This window comes from Cynara cardunculus (assembly GCF_001531365.2).
Source record: "Cynara cardunculus var. scolymus isolate 2C chromosome LG 5, CcrdV1, whole genome shotgun sequence".
NCBI classification, from domain to species: Eukaryota; Viridiplantae; Streptophyta; class Magnoliopsida; order Asterales; family Asteraceae; genus Cynara; species Cynara cardunculus.
In genome coordinates, this window is record NC_037532.1 from 35299495 (window position 1) to 35321147 (window position 21653).

Below are 21653 nucleotides of genomic sequence, written 5' to 3' on the forward strand. Positions count from 1 at the left end.
TGCATTAATAAACAGTATGTTGTGCATAAAAAAACCGTTTTTAAGAATTTTTGTCAAATGTTTTAGAATATAGTAAACAATAATTAATGCATAAAAATAATTTTTAAGAGTTTTTGTTAAATATTTATATAGATAAATGAGATATTTCTCTGTATATTTAATCTAAAATAAAAAATTAGAATAAAAAATAGTTTTTTTATTTTTATTTGAAAGACATATTCGAAGTCGTGAGACCGTGAAGGTACATATTTTCTTACCGTACGCTCTCCCTTCCCACTGTCAGCTCTTTAGCCCCAAATTCAACATTTCTTCCCCAGGGCTCATTTTCACCGGAAGAACTCCAATCTTCCTCAAATTTCACCAAAAAACCCTAATTCCACGCGATTAAACCCTTTGATGAGAGTATTACCACATTTCTCTGTACAGAGAGATTGATTTCGATGACGAATTCTTGTGCTGGAGGTGGAGAAGGGATACCTAGAGGTATCAGTCTCTCCAACACTGTTCATTCTGAAGTAGCTCCGTGCTTGCCGTTGCCGTCGTTGCCGGTGTTCTGCGGTGCTCTTGACCAGGACTTGCGATTGATTGACGAGCCTACTGGTTCTGCTAGGCAGTTAAACCGTAGTGACATTGCCGATCAGGCTAGCAAGATATCAAAACTTCTCCAGGCTACGGATGTGTCTTACTTGTGAGTTTGAGAATTATTTGAATTGTGGTTTTTAATGTCTCGAATTGTTGTTATTGTTAAGCCGTTGCTCATATTTGGCATGTTAGAATTTTACTGTATATTTGTACTCTGGATTGAAAGTGAAGCTCAGCATGTAGAGTGATGTAAGATGGGGATTTAAATTTGCATTTTAACCTGACAATGTTGCTCCATATTAAACAAAAAATCTCCAAGTCATTGCGTTTTCTGAAGAAGATTCTTATATCTGAACTAGGAGTCAAGTCTAGACCAGTATTTAGTAGCTATATTTGTGAAGGAACAGGTTTCAGGAAAATTTTATGTTGCATTTTTGCTGGATAAGAAACTAAAAGCATGTTAAACAATGGTTGTCGGCCTTAGATTAGTATAAAGCTTGCACATAAGGTAACTAATTATATAAATAAGAGAGATCAAATCATAAAACAGCAAAGAATATATTAAATTATATTGATATTATTTTGGTCTACCTGAGATTAGATCTTATTTGTAACTCTTACTGATATGCATAAGATGATGCTACTGTTAGTAAGAAGTAATCTCCCAGTTTTTACCAAAGAATATGGTATGTGGTGAAGTCTCAGTTCTTATTTAAGGCCAGCTGATTTGAGTTCGCAAAGATGGTGATTCCACCTTGGATCTATTTGTTACATCCGCGTCTTTCTTGATAACAACCTGGTCTAGAATGGAAGGCGGGTGTATACTATACTGTTGCGTGGCTCAGTTAATGGCACCATTGCAATAGTCGCATCCAATGATTTCCTTCCGAAGTCTATTCGTATGGAACTATGGATTATGTAGTGCTGGTTGTAAGAGAATTGTTTGGAGAATCTGAGTTTCTTATTAAGAAAACCTATGAAACTATTACTGCAGAAAGTTGCATGCTTTTATAAAATCGTATATAGTTTGGCATGCTATGTGAATCTAATATTTGAATGTAAGCACTGGAGATTTATTTGTAAGGGTTGTCATGCCAAGGTGTTGGTTATACAGCATTTCTATATTAGCAGTTGCATAATAATCAACATGCTCTAATTGATGGTGTAAAACTTACTACTAGCCTTGCAACAAAAGAGATGCATGGTCATTCAAATTCAACGTACATGGTAATTTGTTGACCATTGTTATCAAAATTCATTCTCTCTCTCTTCAAACATCTTATATTCATTTGCTGTGGTATAACCGCATATTGTCAGTTTTCTGAAAGATCTGCAAAATATAACATGTAGGCTCTATTTTGCAATTTATTTTAATCTATTCTTCATCCAAATATGAACCTTTGTCACTTCAGGTGGAATTGTTTTTGAGATATCATATTCTACTTGCAGGAATCTTAGAGCGGAGGTGGGACAATCACCTTATGGTCATGGAGAACATCTAGACCTTTACAATGAGGTTCTTAGATGCAATTCTGAAGCATTTGTGCACATTGCTCCAGGTAAACAAAGCCTGTTAAGCTGATTCTAATGTTTCTTTTAGCAGCCTTGTTCATCCCAAGATGTTTAGCAACTTCATTTTGAGGAAAATGAACTTTTCTAACTAGAAAAGATTATTAGGATGCACGAAGGATTTCTTTCTCAGCAACCAAGAATTAGACCAAAGTAGCATGAAAAACTTTCAGCTCCTAGATGTCATCTTACCATTGTAAACTAATAATGAAGTTCTACTGGTAGGCATACTATTTATGAACTGAAATTGGAAGCAGGTGGTGATCATGATACACACTGATAAGAAACTGTCATCTATCCGCTATCCATTTATATTATTAATATTAAGTAATGTATTATCTAATCTTGAAGGCTTCTGTGGAAGCCAAAGTGGAGGCAACTGGAATAAGATGAAAATTCATTCATATACCCACGTTTTAATTAAAACATGCATTGAATAGTATATTTTCACGAACAATGCATTTTTAATCACATTGAGATAACTAATTCAGGTCAGTAAATTCAACTTTGTTGGATCCTTCAGAACTGGTGATGTACCTAGAAACTTTAGCAGCATTTGTCTAATGTTATGAGCATGTCCACTAGCAGCGGGGTTGATGAGGAAGTAATCGAGAATGTCGTTGAGGGAGGTCAATGTATATATATATTATATTTATTATTTATATATACACCATTAAATGAGGGGTGATGAACTTTTTATTCGGTCTGTAATTCATTTTAATTAACTTTATCTATTAAATAAAAGTTAGTTATTTAGGTTATCTTTGAAGCATGCTTTAATAGTTGGTATAAAAAAGGAAGATTTACTTTTGGTCATTTACTAACTATAGTCCACATGCCTTCCATTTTGCATTCTGTTATGTCCTTAAATGGTCAACATGGACAGTGAGACTTCTCAGTTTGTCTTAAAAAATTTGGTACTGTCATTGCCTGTATACGAGTATAGAAATTATCACCACTGGTTTTCTCGCTTAGGTGTTAATTTAAGTCTTAACTTTATTTGAAACCGAAATAGTAAATACTGATAGATTGCACTGGATATATTTCAAATAGAAGTTTCATAATTTGGAAGATAACATATTGGATTCTTTGAGAACGTGTTGATAAGTGGTAACTGTTACTTGAAATTACTTTTGGATGCCGTGGTTCCAATTGCTATAGAAGGTAAAAATTTACTGAACACCGCTACTTAAAATTGATCCTTCCCTTCTTACTTAGGATTTTCTGAGTTATTGTGATTACATACTAGATCAGTAGACTTGGTACTTAATGTTGGGAAAACAATGAAGAGCATATTCAGAAAAAGAGTGCAACTTAGATGAGAGGTAAGATAGATAAACAAGAAACCTAGAAAAAGTTGGCCGATATTTGATATAATATGATTATAAGATGGTTCACAGACCATCAATTTTGACTGATAAATGTGCCAATTAGGAAAAAAGATTTCGAAGATATGCTAGAAATTTGAGAGATCAAAGTAGCATGGAAGATGGTAGAAGAATTACCAGACAAAATTTGTGGGGCATCTTGATCAATCTGGATGGCTGTAACGACTTGCAGCTTTGTTGAATAGAGTTCACCTAATACGATTATGACTGGCACTCTCAAAAACATGTGTTTTGGAATGGTATAAATTTGTGGTTGTATACTTTTACTCGAGCCAGAGGCTGTTTAAGCTCGTTTCTCTGTCTTCTTCCTATATTTTGATACAAGGAATTGTTCAGAGAAATAGCCATGCATATGGAATTCATATATGGACCAAACCAAACGAACCCAATATATCCCACTCAAAAGTAGGGACGGGGAATGTATGCAAACCTGTCCTCTACCTCAAAGGATAGAGCGGCTCTTTCTGTGAAGACCCTTGATTGTTTCCGTGAAGACACCCAGAGGATGGAATTCAGATATGGAACTATGGTATTTATGGAAATTTTTTTACAGGGCTACATTATTCTTGGCCGTTCTCTTACATTCTCCATTTTCATTATTGGCTCCTGTTTCCATGATGTGAGGGTTAAAGATAAGAACCCAAAGTGGAGAAGCGAAGTAGTAGAACAAAAGCAGCCTTGGAGATCATTTTATCTTGTAAAAGCTTTTCTTCTTTTAATCATGAGACTTGAACCGAATTGTAAATGTTCATTTTGGCCCATATGACTTTGGTAAATCAGCTTATCCATTTATTGGCATGGTAACGTTGTCATTACTTTTCTGTGCAAAAGCTGTGTTACTTGTGATGTTTCTAAGAGAAACAAACTCAAGTAAGTTTAGATGATTATACTTGGGAGCAGTGGGATAATCTATTGTTAAATCAGACATGTTAGAATGTAGATGGTAATTTTTTTTGGTATCCATGTATATATGAATATACATGTACTTCTCTATTTTTGGTTTCATATGCTGCACACGTCATGTTTAGTACTGACATTCTTCAATAGAATAGTTTGGATTCAGGGTGGAATTCAGTGGAGGCAATTGTAGCCTTGATTGGCCTTCTTATATAAAGTTAAATCCTAGATCTCACTGTTGATCTGAAATTTTTTGGTGTATGTTGGCTTGACATGAATATTGTTTCTAACTGTCTTTCTGGAAGATGATCACTTGGTTTTAACCTTATATATAATCTAGCAATATGTAGAGGCGTTAATTATGATTTTATCCTAAACTTGCCTTGCTTATCATTTATTGAATTTTCTAAGTTTCTCAGGTCCTGTGAAGGAGCAAATGTATAATAATATGGTACCTAATAACAAGGTACCTGAAAGGAAGCTGTTCGTGCAAAATATATCCTCCATTAGTGAAGCCCTGAAAGACAAAGGGGAAACTCAGCTTCAGCATGAGCATGAGCATGAGCATGAGCATGTACTTGGCACCACAGTTTTGTTGATTTTATTTTTTATATATTCACTTGTTATGCTCCTAATTATGGAGATGAATTTGCAGGATATTGTTACATCTTCATCTAGAAAACCAAAAGGCAAGAAGAAAGCAAGTGATGACACGTTGTTATCAACTGAACCAGATGGTACTGAGCGCAAAGGTTCCTTAGTTTCTTTCTTTCTGCTTTCTAACAATTTGTTACATCTTAACTGGATATTTAAGATTTATGCATAAATTGTTCAGATGCCGCCTTAGAAAGATTTTGTGAAGTACTTGAGGATTTGTGTGGGAAAGCAGAAATTCCAATGGATGATCGTGAAGAAGGTGAAGCAGAATGGTTACTTTTGCCTATAGGCGACATAAGAACTCTTGTGAAAGAAGTTATGTCGTTCCGAGCTAACAAAATCCTACATTTGGTTCCTGTTGCTGTTCTTGAGAGAATGTTAAAAATTCTCGATCATCAGATTCACAGCGCGGAAGGCCTATCCATCAATCAATCTGAAAATGTAAGTTTGTGATCTTCAATTCTATAATGGAAGTATCAATCATGGCTATCCTGTTTCATACCCTGACAGCTGTTAGCTTTCTGGATTTCCCTTTTCCCTGTCCTGCTTATATTTTGGTCATTTCCAGTCATCAGAAGATAACTCTGTCTGGTTTCTTGGTTCTCTGTTTTTTACATCAGTCTATTATGTTTAATTGGAGGTGTGAATTGTTGAGCTATTTCACACGTCCTCGATACATGAAGTTCATGCATGATGAACTTGTCTGAGTGCATTCTTTGTTTTTTTTCTGTTTATGATAATCTGCCTGTAATGATTTCCATTCTGGTAAATTATTATCTTGTCCAGTCTTATTCGGATGTAGTGTCTGCAATTACGGTAGCACTTGAGTCCATCCATGCAGCTATTGGAATTATGGCTTATAGTGGCATGCCAAAGCAAATCTACAAGGAAGAGGTATGTAGCCTGGTCAAACAGTACATTAATAAATTCATTGAACAGAACTTATCCTCCTTGGGGTTCACTATCTCATTACCTGTTAATGATGGCACAGCCAACCATGTTCAATCTTGTGTTTCTCTTGATTTGAATTTTAGATCATTGAAAGAATCGTGGAGTTCTCTAGGCGACAAATAGCAGACGTCATGTCAGCTTGTGATCCAACTTATCGTTCCGCCAACAGACCAACTGATAATGGCAATTTGCAAGGTAGTTTCTCATATCTGCAAAAGACACTGGAGATCTGATGGGAATTTAGAAACTATTTGATGTTTAACCATGTTACAGCGTCTAGGAACTAGTGTACGAGTTATTTTTTTGTTTGCTGATTTATTGTGGAAGCAGGAGCCTAAGGCTAATGCAATACTACTAGAATAACTATTTGCAGAGATGGAAATTCATTTACCTATATCTCTAACAAGTTTTTTCCATTTCTCTCCCTTGTTTCATTTGACAGACGAAGAAGAAGATGATTATGATGAGGATTTTGGAAGTGCTAGCAAGAAAAGACGTACTGCTAGGAGTGTAAAAGTGAAAAAAACAGGAGCAAACAAGTACGTATAAATAAGTCAGCAGAACTTAGTTGTCAAGACTCAAAACACACAATGAGCTTTTCACTGATAATTTAAGATTTCCTTTGTTAGGGCTTCTGCTGCAGCACATAACATACTTCAGAAACTGTGCACCATAATTGGTTTTCTGAAGGATTTGCTGATGATAGAACGCCTATCAGATAGTTGCATTTTGCAGCTAGTGAAGACATGCTTTTCCACTTTATTGGTGGATAACATTCAACTTTTACAATTGAAGGCAATCAGTCTAATAGGCGGAGTATGGACATTTGACCTCTGTTTCTTTTTATACAAACTTTGAACTTATTAATGGTTTTAATTTTAGTTATCTCTGGGCAGATATTTTACTCATATACTCAACATCGAGTTTATGTGATGGATGAATTACTTCATTTGCTGATGAAATTACCATTCTCAAAGCGAATTCCTAGAACTTATCACCTTGCCGATGAAGAACAAAGGCAGATTCAAATGATAACTGCTTTGTTGATTCAGTTGGTTCATTGTAGTGCGAACCTTCCTGATTCTTTGAGGGAAGCACCTGATAGCAATCCATTATTTGAGATTGGAATCGATTCTAGTTATCCTCATAAATCCCAAGAGGCAGTAACTGATGCATGTTGTCTTTTCTGGAGCCGAGTGCTTCAGCGATTTGCAAATACGAAGACTCAAAATCAGGATGCATCTGAGTTCAAAATTATGTTGGAAAATCTTGTTATCGATCTACTGGCAACATTGAATTTGCCAGAATATCCTGCTTCAGCTCATATTCTGGAGGTATTATCCATGCAATTAGCAGTCTCTTAAGCGTCTGCGTTTTTTTGTTAAAGAAAATTTCTTGCAGGTTCTTTCTGTCTTACTGCTGCACAATGCTGGGCTTAAATCAAAAGATATTGCTGCTCGGTCCATTGCCATTGATGTTCTTGGTACGATTGCTGCAAGGTTAAAACGTGAAGCTGTCCTCTGTAAGAACGAAAATTTTTGGATTGTACAGGAGTTACTAGGAGGGGATGAGGATGACGATTCCCCTCCGAATGATGCATGTTCTGTTTGTTTGGATGCAAGGATCGTAAAACCATTGGTCCTCTGTGAAGGTTGTCAGAGATTATTTCATGTAGACTGTATGGGAATAAGAGAACATGAAGTTTCTGGTAGCAGCTGGTTGTGTCAGCTATGCCTTTGCAGAAAACAACTTCTTTTTTTACAATCTTACTGCAAGGCCCAGGGTAGGGGTGAAGGTAATCACACTCGTAAGAAGTCAAAATCTTTGGACACTACTGATATTACAAAAACGGAGATTGTTCAACAGATGCTATTGAATTACCTCCAGGATTCTGGATCTGCTGAAGATGTGCATATATTTACTAGATGGTCTGTAGTCCGTGCACCATTCATCATTTACTAATCATCTTAAGAGTCATTGGTCTCCCGAGGGAAACAAATTTTCATCAATCATGACAAATATGATGTTTGCAGGTTCTATATTTGTCTGTGGTACAAAGACGATCCCAGTAGTCAGGAGAAGTTTCTCCACTACCTTGCTCGGATAAAATCTAAAGCAATTGTGCGTGGTTCTGGGATGGTTTCATCGTTATTGACAAGAAATTCTGTCAAGAAGATAACATTGGCGCTGGGACAGAATAGCTCTTTCTCCAGAGGATTTGACAAAATTCTTGACATGCTTCTGGTATTCTAGCTATCTTTTGTTGCTTGTATTATGTATATGACTATTTATGCTTTTTTTAATTAACTTTATTGATTACAGAGAAGTCTAAGGGAGAATTCTCCTGTGATTCGTGCTAAAGCATTGCGTGCAGTAAGTGAAGTTTTATAATAAATTCTATGGCACATATTTGATGGAAGAAAGTTCCCCTTTTTGGTTTGAGTTACTGACCTCTGTTTTATCTGTTCATTTTATTCTGAGGTCAGGTTAGTATTATTGTAGAGGCTGATCCAGAGGTTTTGGGTGATAAATTAGTTCAGACAGCTGTTGAAGGAAGGTTTTGTGACTCTGCTATATCTGTACGAGAAGCAGCACTGGAACTTGTTGGCCGATATATTGCTTCACATCCTGATGTTGCTCTGAGGGTAATGGGAATTGAAATTCTCATCCTTACGCATTGTGTTCAATCTTTTCCTATTCTGTTTACATCCTCATTTGCTGGTTTTCTTATCAGTACTATGGAAAGGTAGCTGAGAGAGTGAAAGATACTGGAGTGAGTGTTCGGAAACGAGCCATCAGGATCATAAGGGATATGTGTACTTCTAATGCTAATTTCCCGGAGTTCAACAGTGCTTGCATTGAAATTATTTCTCGTATTAGCGATGAAGAATCCAGCATTCAGGTAGTATTGGCAAGAAAGGATGTATGGTACTTTTATTATAACAGCGGTAAAATACCATATTTTGTTTCCCATTGGTATTCTATTTTCACTCTGACATCATAGAATGGACCTATGTAAGTGCTGGATTAAGATGCATTCATCACAGATATATCCACATTTCCTTTTTAACTAGAGCAGTTTGTTTTGCGGTGTGAATATGTCATTTGATGCACCTATGCATCTGCCTTCATTTGTAAGAGTTCTAGGTGATATTTGTGGCCATTCTCTGCTCATGAGTCTCATGAGTTGGCCCATATGCTTTTTTTTGTCAGTTTTACCGTTCTTCAAAAAATATCATTTTTTTGTTGACAAACATAATTATCCTCTCTTGCTCACAGGATCTTGTGTGCAAGACATTCTATGAGTTCTGGTTTGAGGAACCTTCGGGTTCACAAAATCAAATGTTCACAGATGGTAGTTCTGTAACACTGGAAATAGCAAAGAAGACTGAGCAAATGGTCGAAATGCTACGGAAGATGCCTAGTTATCAAGCTCTTGTTATTGTTATTAAACGGAATTTAGCCCTTGATTTTTTGCCACAATCAGCTAAGGCTGTGGGAATAAGTCCTATGATGCTTGCATCGGTACGAAAGCGATGTGAGCTTATGTGCAAGTGCTTGTTGGAAAAGATTTTGCAGGTATGCTTTTATGTGTTGCATGTTCATCTTTTTTACTCTTGCATTCAGTCAAAATTTCTATCTTTTCTCTTCGACTTTTAACCTGTAAACTGTAGGTGGAGGAAATGAATATAAATGAGGATGTGGGTGCACTGCACTATGTGTTACTCTTGCACGCTTTCTGTCTAGTGGATCCTGCACTTTGTGCTCCGGCCTCTAATCCTTCCCAGTTTGTGGTGACGTTGCAGCCCTATTTAAAGAAACAGGTTATCAGTAATTGCTTTTAGTATTTAGAGAACTCTCATGAATTATGGTAGAATTAGCACTAATTATGTGTGGCTTGTGATACCCATTGTGTCGTATGGAGGATCTTTAGTCACCAAAACAAATAAGCCACTTTAGCATTTAATACAGAGATTTATGTTGGTCCTTCACTCCTTCCCCAGATCTTTATTTTTACCTCATGTTTGGTCTTTGGAAGGTGTGAGAATATGTTGAACTCCTAGATTAATCTCTAAAAGAGCCCTTGAGGAGAAAAGGGGGGGGGGGGGTGCAACATCTATACAGGAGAAATGGTCAAAGTCTAGCCGATGAGGGACTCCAACACTCCCCCTCCAACGGAGGCTAGATGATCGAGAGGAGGCTAGCACGAGTGTCGAGTCCCTAGAGTGATAGACTTTGGCTCTATACCATGTGAGAATATGTGGAACTCCCAGATTAATTTCCAAAAGAGCCCTTGAGGAGAAAAAGGAGGTTCCAACATATATATAGGAGAAATGGTCCAAGTCTAGCCGATGTTGGACTCCAACAGAAGGCAGGAGTGTTATATGTCAGCAAGTTTAGTATAACCTTGATTTTTATGCATGGGAATTTCTCATATTTGTGAGATCTGAGTCTTTTGCACTTCAAGTATATTGAGCTATTAGACATATGGGCGAACCAATTTCTCTATTTAACTTGCTAGAAGTAGAATTTTTGGGATGGATAATGAGGTATGCAACAGAGAATAACTTGTTGGTTCATAGTGGAAAGCCACATGCAACGAGGAGCTCATGCATTCACAGTGCAAAGCAGGAATGGTTGGGATTGTAGATTAGTAAGGAGAGAGTGGGAAATTATTCTAATTATCAACCTTGTATGTGGTTATTGACGACTATTCACATTCTCCTCAATGTATAAGCAAGGGAATAAAATTTGATGTCACACTGTGAATGTGTGAATAAGGAAAATAAATTGCTGAATTCTCATATGATCTCTGCTCATTTTCATTTAGCTTCTATGGCCCATTTCTTTCTTAATTTATATATCATGCAAAAATTTGAGGCATCATTATTCATACACATAATTGTCACTTCTGGCACTGCGCTTTAGCTTGGTGATGTTTGTATCAGGCTGACAATCGAGCAGTTGCACAGCTAGTGGAAAGTATAGTGTTTGTGATCGACTCTGTTATGCCCTTGCTACGAAAGCTTCCTCAAAGTGTAGTTGAAGATCTTGAACAAGATTTGAAGCAGATGATCGTTCGACATTCATTTTTGACTGTCGTGCATGCTTGCATCAAGTACAGTGCATTCTTCACCACTCTTATTCCTTGAATTGTTATACTTTTAGGGGTTTTTGGTTAGAGGTATTAACCAATAATTAAAGGGATTGAAAATAAAAGAAACCGTTTGGTTTTATATAATATTATGGGATCATTCCCCCACTAGGCCCAAATTTTCATTCCAGGTTAATCTGGGAGGAATGAAAATTCATTCCCATTTTCATTCCCCTGCGTGAACCAAACAGCCCCTTAGTTCTTAAAAATAGTCCATATCTGTTCCAATTGTTTGTACACTTTCTTTTAAGTTCTTGCCTAAAGTTGCTGAATAATTTGTTTGGTTATATGATTGGAATTCTTTTGTGTCTAGTTTTCTCTGGTGCATCATGTATGCCTTTGTTTATGTATTCTGCACAGATGTTCAACACTGATAGCACTATATCGTTATATCTCTGCGATTGTCTGTTTAAATGTTCTAATCTATTTTATAATACTTATCAAGCAAATCATCAATTTATGTTGGTGTATGGATTATGGACAATGGGTCATGGCTTATTGTTTGCATAGATTTTGTGCTGAATTCTTATATGTGTTTTTGGCTATTTGTAAAATTTCTCTAAATCAGTCTGTGTAAATGTAATATGCGGTTGACTGCCAAATATTGGATATGTTTAGTGATAGATGATGCTAGGTTTGATATGTTTAGTTTAAAAATCCCAGGTGGCTTTTTTTTGAAGATTTGAATAGTCAAATGCTGATTCGAACCATATATCGACGTTTTACTTTTTTAACGGTGGGGTTGTTAAATCTGGTTTAGCTTAAAACAGCCTTTCTTGCTTTAATTTGACCAGTGGCGTGTCCATCTCTGGTAAGGATGAGAGCTACCATCTTGATGGTATGTTATGACTGAATTGAAAGCGCTTATCTCAGAAACCAAATTAGTCATTCTCTCCATGGTATATTACTAGTTTTTCACTTCCTTCCACAACCCTTCAAATAGTCTTGTTCTATACATACGAGTGTGTTGTGTTCAAACATGTCATGATTGAAATATAATTGTCTATAAGTTAGCAATTTATCCTCTTATAAACCTCGGTCATGCTATAACAGCTCTCATCAATTTATGCTTCTCTGTCACCCATTAACTTCCTCATATACCTTTTCTTATCTGTGTTAATGATAATAATTTGTGAACCTACAGGTGTCTTTGCTCCTTGAGTAAAGTTGCAGGAAAGGGTGCATCTGTTATTGGATATCTTATTCAAGTGTTCTTCAAACGTTTGGATGCTCTGGGTTTTGATAACAAGCAGGTGATGACCTATTAAAACGTCTTGATATCTTATCTTAGAGTGCTGTCTTATGTTTTAACTGACATTGTTTTGTGTGTGTATTATGTAACATATTGAACTTGGTGCTCCTAGAACCTTTAAAGTGCTAAGTTGATCTCTTGTTGATTACAAGTCCTCCCTTCTTGCTTAACTCTTGTATAAGTTTTATGTTTATCATATTTCTTTTAAATTTTACCCATGAGAGATTTTATACCAACCGGTGTACAATGAAGGATATTAAACGAGGATATATGATACAAGGGGGTTGGTTTCTGGTGAGAATGAAAGTTATAGTGAGAAGGGTAAGAAGGGATCTCCATCCTTTAGATCAAATCCTAATCGAAGAGAACCACTAGATCAACACTAATGAGATACACTGGATCAATTCCCTTCTAAAGCGCAATTCATGGGTTGTTTTGGGATTAAAAGTGATCAAGGGTCCAAATCCCTTCTTACACTTCTGACTTTAACTCCTATTCTCACACGATCCTTCGTCTGATAGAAGGTTGGGTGGCAACAGTTGAGGAGAAGCTACGTCAGCACCTTTGAAGGTGGTTTCACCATCTCTAACGTAGGCCTTTGAATACACTGGTCAGAAGAGGAAACTTGTACCATTAGGAGGTCCTTAGGAGAGGTAAAGGATGGCTGAAATTGACATTTTGAGAAAAGAGGGGGGGGGGGGGTTGAAGTGAAACTTGCATCTGTGGCCTATAGAGTAGGAGTTGATTGTAGATTGGAGGTGCAGTAAGACACCATTTATGGTTCTGTATACCTATGAAGATTCACTTCCTTAAGTTCTTTAATTTTACCAGTGCTTTATAATTTTTTTTGCTTTCCTCAGCCTAAAACACCTGGTCCATGATAAATACTTGTTATTGTACACTTCCCAGAATTAGAAAACAACTTAGACAAACTCATTCATGATTGTTTTCAGCAAGTGGGCCGGTCCCTTTTCTGCCTTGGATTGCTTATTCGCTATGGAAGCTCTTTGCTGGGTATGTCTTTGTCCAGCAAACAGAATGTGGATGTTGTCAGCAGTCTCAGCGTGTTTAAGAAGTACTTCTATGCAGAGGATTTTGCTTTAAAAATCAGATCGTTGCAGGTAATCCGTCCTCTTTTTCTTTTTCCCATTTTCCATTACATATTTCTCATCCAACCATCATGTTTGTAGGCGTTAGGTTATGTTTTAATTGCTCGGCCTGAATTTATGTTGGAGAAGGAGATCGAAAATATCTTAGAGGCGACACTTTCTTCTAGCTCTGATGCTCGTCTGAAGGTGAAAACACTATGTAACTAGGGTTCTGATATAGGGCGACTCTCTGGGCCCTCAGCACGTTCAATTTTTTACTTTTTTTTTGTCATCAGATGCAATCACTACAGAATGTGTATGAGTACCTTCTAGATGCAGAAAGCCAGATGGAGAATGATAAAGCTGAAAATGATACAGTAACTTATAATACAGATGCGGGCCGAAGTGTGCCAGTTGCTGCAGGTGCAGGTGATACTAACATCTGTGGAGGAATCATTCAGTTATATTGGAATAGCATTTTAGGCAGATGTTTGGATGCGAATGAGCAAGTGCGTCAGTCTGCTATCAAGGTGACCCTTTTTTTTCTTTGGAGTTTTGTATGCCTTGTGGTTTATAGTTGACTGCTCTTACTAATATGAATTATTCACGAATGGATGTAATATTTTCTGGAATACATCCCAGAAAATATTCCTTCTGTTAGGGGCTGTTTGGTTGGTTTTCCATTTAGTCCCATATAGACAAAGTTGTCTGTGTGGATTAATATGTTTTTATGGATTGGGAAGGTTTTCTCATAATTGGAAGGGGCGTGTTTTTTTAATTGGGAGGGGTATGTTTGAAAAAAACTTGGCTTTCTGCATAAAGCTTCCACTTAAAAACTTATTGAATAAGCCACTACTTAATATTCATGTATAGCCCATTAAGCTCATTAAGCCGCTAACAAACAGGCCCTTAGTACCCTATGCTAGCGTATGCCTTCTTTAACCATTTTGGTTTAGCTAGAAACCATATGGCTGCTGATTGGTTTAGCTAGAAATCATTCAGTTATATTGGAATGGTATTTTAGGCAGATGTTTGTATTCAACTGAACACTTGCGATTAAGGTGACAAGCTTTTACATGTTTGTCTGAAGTTTTATATGCCTAGTGGTTTATAGTGGACTGATCTTACCAATACAAATTATTCTCGAGTGGATGTAATCTGTGTTTTTGGTTAGGAGATTTTTTTCAGCTATGTTACACGACCAGTTTTACATGAATACAATAAGAAGTTGAACTTATGACATATAAAGCCTGCAAAATGGAACTGCAGACTCATTACCTGGTACCTACCCCTTTTTTAACCGAACTTACTATTTACTGCTCCTGTGAAACAGATCGTGGAAATCGTGCTGCGCCAAGGTTTAGTTCATCCCATTACTTGTGTTCCATACCTTATAGCACTTGAAACAGATCCACAGGAGGCAAATTCAAAGCTGGCTCATCATTTGCTGATGAATATGAATGAAAAGTACTCCCTCTCGCACCTTTTTTTTGTCATTACTCCCTTAATCCCAATTTATTGCTTTTTAAAAATGCAATTAGTTGCCACAAAACCTATTCATGACAAAGGTGATTCTGTATTCTTTTTTGCACATGGTGTTTTAATATGCACCTGCCGTATTGGGTTCATCATACTGATGTTCACACAAGTTTTCTGCAAGTGGGAAATATCCCAAATGAAGAATTTGTACGATACTCCCACTGGGCCAAAATAAATGGTCACAATGAAAAAGGCACAATTTTAGCAATGTTGTGTCTATTACACTTTTTCATTAACTAAATGATAAGTTTACCCTTAATAATAGAGGAAGTAATGAAATTCTTCATCTCATAATAGAGGGTAGAATTGGAAAGTGGACACTTACTTTTGAAAGTGGACCTTTATTTTGGGACAAACTAAGATAGAAATGTGGGCACTCATTTTGGGACGGAGGGAGTAGTTATAGGACTAAGGGAATCCTTTCTTGATGCACTCATGCCTAATATACATAAGCATATTTTCAGGTATCCTGCCTTTTTTGAAAGTCGTCTTGGGGATGGACTTCAGATGTCGTTTATTTTCATGCAATCAATGGGTCAAAGTTTTTCTGAAAATTCAAACCCAAAACTCCAAACCAAGTCACCTAAGGGGAAACCGGATGGTAGTTCCTTCTCTTATGCAAGATTGGGCGTTTCTCGAATTTACAAGGTTATTCGTGGAAATCGTGTGTCGAGAAATAAATTTATGTCTTCAATTGTTCGCAAATTCGACACTCCTGGCTGGCATAACTCAGTCGTCCCTTTTCTGATGTGGGTTCTCTTCGATTCTCATTGTAAGTTCTTGACCAGTTACGTTTTGCAGTTTGGCTTGAACTTGCTTCTTTTTTTCTCAGATACTGCACAGAGATCCTCTCTTTACTCCCTTTCGGATTACCTGAAGAGCCTCTGTATTTGATTTACGCTATAAATAGAGTTATACAAGTTAGGGCTGGGGCAATAGAGGCAAATATGAAAACATTCTTGCATAAGTTGCAAGGGCATAATCGGAAAGAACCTGCAAATGGGGTAATACAGAAGGAACAATTCGATCAACCTGTTTCTGGCGAAAATGCATTTGTAGACAGGAATTGGACGGTTGGACAAGAGTTCCCCAGTGAGATTGCTTCTGTTCCCATGGAGCTTGATCAACATTCTATGAACCTGGTCAACCCTTATGTCATCTCTTTAGATGATCTGCCAAGCATCCAGGTAGAGGAATCATGCAATTGATATTAGTAATTGCTTATGCTTTTACTTAGTTATATGTTTCATTTGTTCCCATAGTGTTTAATTAAAATATTACATGATAACATATTGTAGGAAATTTTTTAGTCTTAGGTCCTATTTGACAAACTAGTCATGTTTGGTAAAAACTAGCTGATAAGCAAGATGACAATGTAAATGACCTAAAAGGACCTGTTGAAAAATTAATTTGAAAAATATAAGGGGCGTAGCTGGAAAAAAGGTGGGAAAAAACCCCGGAGCTTATAAGCTAGGTAACCAAACGGGAATTTTCAATAAGCTCAAAAATAAGCTAGCCTATGGTTGCTAAACACGGCATTATTATTTGCATTTCATTGTACTTGTGTGATCTTTTACTATACTTTACTATTAGTTTTTTCTAGAAGGTAAGAGAAGCTAGGGCTTTTGAGTTCCAGTAATCAAGCCAAACTGGAGTTCYGGAGAGAAGGCAGTGAACGGAGTTTCTTCTTCCACTAGTAGTTGCCAGTACTGCCTTTTGTGTTTCCGTCTTTGTTTTAACCTATTTTTTGCATCGCCCACACTCTCATGTCGCTTGTTCGCTTTTTTTTTTGGCAAGCCGGGGGACTTCATGGAAACCTCTCTATCCCCTGGGGTAGAGAGAAGGTATGCGTACATCCTACGTTTAGACCCTACCTTTGCATGAGATTTACAGGGTTTGCTTGGTTTGACTTTTATAACATGCCTTCAGATCATGATCGATATCATTTACTTGATTGCATATAGTCTATACTTGTTTAGTGAAAATCGGCATGCTCAAAATGTTGATGTGATGCAGGCCGACTGCCTTGCAGCTTGTTCTCTGCAACTACTTCTGAAGCTCAAAAGGCACCTAAAAATAATATATGGTTTAGATGACGCTCGTTGCCAGGTATTTCTTTTTTACTAATAATAATGCTCCATTCCCACGGTAGACATCATGCTTAGGATTCTCTTTCAGCTGCTTTTTTTAACATGGGGCATATTTTTTTGTCGATCGAGCCGCTCTCTCTTATTCCACTCTTCTAGCCCTTAGCCGAGTAAGAATGTTTGGTAGCAGGACAGTAGGAGTTCAAAAAGAGTCCACATTTGAGCATATAGTTTAACGAAATTCATGTTATTTTAAAAGGGCGAAATGCAACATAGTTTTGACTTTTGATTTAGTGTAACCAAGATTTTTTTTTAATTCAATCGATGTAACAAAGCTTTAGAATTTTCTATTTTGCACCCATTCTGACCGGTAATCAGTTGATCTTTCAACATTTGATGCGTGGATACCCGTTTATGAAAGGATTATGGCAAAATGGAGGTTAAACTGAAATGCACGTCATCAAATTACAAAACTAGCAGGTTACTGGTCAAAATGGGCACTCCCTCCGTCGCAAAATAAGTGTAGAATTTCTAAAGTTGATAACTAAATTTTCAAATCTTCCCTTAATTAATGTAAAAATATTTAAGAGTTGCTAAGATAGATAAATTAATTAATTAAATTGTCATCTGGTTAATTAAAAAATGAAATAATTACACATGTCTAAAACTGTGTCCATTTTGTTACATAATATAGGAAATTTTGGAATTTCGTTAAGGAAAATTTAAAATTTTGTTAAATTGATTGAGAAAAAAATGTTTTGTTACACTAAATAGGAACTAAGACAAGTTTCGTTCATTTCGATGCAATTTGCTCTTTTTAGAACAAAAAAAGAATACTTGAATTATGATGTACGAAAGGATTCTTATATAATGAAGGGAATAATGTCTTTTATTTTTGTGCGACTTAGTTATGTACGAATTTGCATTCGATGTGGCTCCATGGTTTTTGTAGGCTTTTTCTCCGACTGACCCACCGAAGCCGGGGGAGTTCCTTTCACGGCAGAATATTCCATTCAATGTCGGTGAGATAAGTATTAGTCGACCGACCACATACCACGAGATCGTACAAAGATATCAGGTAATTTGATTCTGATTTAGGAACAATTTGAAATATAGATTTTAATCTATGCGTCATCCGAGTCTTAGACCGTGCTAGAGCATCTTCAACAGTTTCTCTATAAATTCTTCGAAATAGAGAACTGAAAGTCAAAAGTTCCCAAAAAATAGATTCAACTTCAACAGTTTCTCCATTTTGGAGAATGATTTCGGGATTTTGTTGAAACCAACTTTTATCCAAAATCTCTATTTTTTTTGTTTTGGATGATTCTGCTGGAGATGCGCTTATCTTTTCTACTAGTCGCACGTACCAAGAGCCGTTTGGTTTGTGGGATTTGGGGTTGGATTCCATTTCAATCCCGAGTTTGGTTTAAACGAAAGTACGGAATTGAAATCTGTGAAACCTCACGAACTTTGGATTTAGAAATCCCATCGGGGTAGTTGGTATTTCATCGGGTTTCATAGGATTTGTATGTAATAATGTTCTAAAATATGTTTAAATATTTATATTGTATTAATCAATTAAATAGTTATTTTTGTAATTATTTATAATTTATTTTTATAAATTATCTATAAAGAATGAATTTCAATTCCATTTCAAATCCTACAAACGAAACACACCAAAGATTCCAAATCTTTCCCATTCGAAATCCTTCCACGAAATCCGAGATCCCTCGAAAACATTCCGTCAAACCAAATGCTCCCTAAATGTGTTTTTCTTTTCTGAAGTATATACAATATTTATATACCGCAAATGTCTCACCCACTCCTAAAAAAAATGTGAAGTGAGGTTTGAACGGTTGACCTCCATAGAGGTTGGGATCGCGGGCCAATATCTTCTCCTTATTATTATAATATTTTCATCCTGAACAGGAATTCAAGAACGCGTTGAAAGAAGACACGGTCGACTACTCCGTCTATACAGCAAATATTAAACGGAAACGGCCTCCCGGAAGAAGGCCGAAAACAGCTCGTATGAACGGTGGAGACGACGATGATGACGATGACGATGAGTATTGGGGTAGCGGGGCCCGTAGTGGGAGAAAAGGCAGTATTAGTACCAGAAGTAGACAAAGGTTATAATTGTAAATACACCATACAGGTACAATCTAACATGTACAGCTGGTAGTAGACGAAGAAGAAGAAAGAAGAAAAAACACTGAAGATGAGAATCTTATAAGAAGAGAAGAAAGAAGCCTGGGTTCAATATGCAGGTAATTGCACTCCAATTCCCTTCAATTTTTTGCAACTTTCCCCACTACTAAAATAGGCTCTCTTTTAGTACCCAAATTGCTCTTATTTTTGAAGGTTCCTTTCTTCTTAATGATTCTGTTTTTGAAACTGTGGGGGCATAGGGTGGGGCGTAGGTGTATTTTGAGGGGCGGGTGCACCCTCTGGGTCTGGGCGTTTGTATATTATTACGATAGATTGAGATATAGTTTAGGACCGTAACCCTATTCCTTATCTGTACATTCATGTTTTCTTGGATCTAATTTCTTAGTGTTATTTTCTATTTTTTTCTGGTGAATTTAGTTCTACGTTTTTAGGTGTCTTATCTTTAGTTTCGCTGGGAAAACTAGGGGCGTAAATGAGTCAAGTTGAGTCGAGTTGAGTAGCAGGTTATTCGAGCTCGAACCGAAAAATTATATCAGGAACTCGACCTATGCTCGTTTATGAGCTTGGACTCTGAATCGATTAACTTGTTTATTTGCTCAAGGTCTATGATTTTTATATTTTGATTATGTAATTTGTAAACATATAAATATGTTTGGCTTAGCTTGTAAAGTTTAACTGAGCTTTCAAACGAGTTGACTTGAATATTGGTGTTATGGAGTTTGACTCGTTAAGTCAAGCGAGCTTTATTTTATGTTCGAGTTCGACTCGAACTTGAGAATTATTAAGCTCGAGTAGTTCGTTAAAAGCTCGACTCATTTACACCTTTAGGTAAAACGGTAAGCGAACCGGAGGAGAAACCGTATCTGATTGTAACCTGGCCTCCTTAATTACTCTGTGTTCTATAGATTACTCCCCCCCAAAAAAATGTCCAGAATAATAATAAAAAACATAGTAACATAGTTTTGGATGGGGGTATGTAGAAATTCATGCGATCCAATTTAAACCGACCGATCCAATTAGAACCGATCAACCATAATTGGATATCAGACCCAAAATTTCAACATCCAAATCGGATCGGTCAGTTCTTAAATGACAGTCCAACATCCAATAAAAGCAAACAAATCCAATTTAATGACCATTCAATTGTCATCCAACTAATATCGAATTAATAACTATATATAATTATTAACATTTTATGATATTGTTTTTGAGTTGATATTATTATATGTTGTTTTTTAATAACTTAAGAAAATATATGAATAATTGGTTAAAATAGTGGATTAATTGGTTGAATGTTGGATCAGATTATGGACGAATCTAATTTGATCTAATGGATAACCAATGGATGAAATCAATCCGATCCAATCATCCATTGAATTTGGATCGTATCAGATATCCAATGTTAACCAGATCGAATCCAATCCACCTAAATCATTAGATTTTAACCGATGAACACCCCTAGTTTTGGAAATGTATAATTAATTACATTTTTAATTAATTAACGGTAGAAGGAGAATAGAAACTTAGGGGCCGTCTACTAAACACTTACCTGAGTAAGCGTTTACCAAGTCACATTACCTCACCGGATGAATATGGTAAGGTCTAATAAATCTTACCCGGTAAGAGCGAGACAAAGACCATGAGTCTTATCCGGTAAGTGAGGGCGACGACTCTTACCGTGGTAAGTGCTTATCGGGTGAATTATTGCATACAATGTCGTTTTGATGGATTAAAATTTTACCCGGTAAGTAAATAATAGTGTTAAATTTTACCGGTAAACACTTACTGGGAAAGTGTTTAGTAAACGACCCTTTATTTTTAGGACAAACTCAAAACAAAAATATAGAATTGTGGACGCTTATTTTAGGATAGAAGTAACCATTATTTATGACATTATTGTTAAAAAACGTGCTAAAGCATACTTTTGCTATCCCAAAATTTTCATATTTATATTTATGTTTATTTTAAAATAAATGTGGTTTAAAAAATAGAGAACTAATTTTTCTAACTCCGTTAATTAATGCACATATATTTGAGAGTTGATAGAGTAAATTATAATTTTGGTCCCTAAGATTTAGTGAAAAGTCTGAAAGTGGGATCTTAACTTTAACAAGTCTGGAAAGCATCATTTCGTCAACCACTTGTCTGACCACTGTAGCCAAGCTGCCATTTCGATGCCACCAATCCAAAATTTGACGACATCGCTGATTATTTGATCTAACCACAAACCTTAACCCCATCAATCATCGATCAACACATCTAAAGAATTATGACTTCCTCAATGTACGAACTTGGCACTATACCTCTCTTTCTCTC

At 36.5% G+C, this 21653-nt stretch overlaps 1 protein-coding gene across 5 annotated transcripts; it reads left to right on the forward strand.

Annotated features, from left to right (window-relative positions):
* Positions 1-289: 289 nt before the first annotated feature.
* On the forward strand, positions 290-19796 carry LOC112512156 (sister chromatid cohesion protein SCC2). 5 transcript variants are annotated; one of them, XM_025118016.1, is made up of 29 exons: positions 290-688; positions 2032-2141; positions 4856-5010; positions 5092-5188; positions 5272-5534; positions 5880-5987; positions 6128-6239; positions 6487-6583; positions 6674-6860; positions 6941-7378; positions 7446-7566; positions 7696-7972; positions 8078-8288; positions 8367-8417; positions 8531-8689; positions 8779-8946; positions 9324-9623; positions 9719-9868; positions 10994-11163; positions 12344-12452; positions 13405-13572; positions 13642-13746; positions 13836-14069; positions 14873-15006; positions 15543-15827; positions 15911-16265; positions 17095-17187; positions 18118-18243; positions 19095-19796. In XM_025118016.1, the coding sequence occupies exons 1-29, from the start codon at positions 441-443 to the stop codon at positions 19302-19304; spliced, it is 5241 nt and encodes a 1746-aa protein (XP_024973784.1). In that variant the 5' UTR covers positions 290-440; the 3' UTR covers positions 19305-19796. The 5 variants fall into 5 exon arrangements, with proteins under 5 accessions (XP_024973784.1, XP_024973782.1, XP_024973783.1 ...); XM_025118014.1 differs by having other exon boundaries at positions 7446-7972; XM_025118015.1 differs by having other exon boundaries at positions 5092-5173; positions 7446-7972.
* Positions 19797-21653: the final 1857 nt, after the last annotated feature.

Bases quoted from the DNA above. Each gene is read 5' to 3' on its own strand.
- LOC112512156 (XM_025118014.1), top strand. From the start codon at position 441: ATGACGAATTCTTGTGCTGGAGGTGGAGAAGGGATACCTAGAGGTATC. The intron at 2,142-4,855 runs GTAAACAAAGCC...TAAGTTTCTCAG, and splicing joins ATTTGTGCACATTGCTCCAG to GTCCTGTGAAGGAGCAAATG. The intron at 8,947-9,323 runs GTAGTATTGGCA...TCTTGCTCACAG, and splicing joins ATGAAGAATCCAGCATTCAG to GATCTTGTGTGCAAGACATT.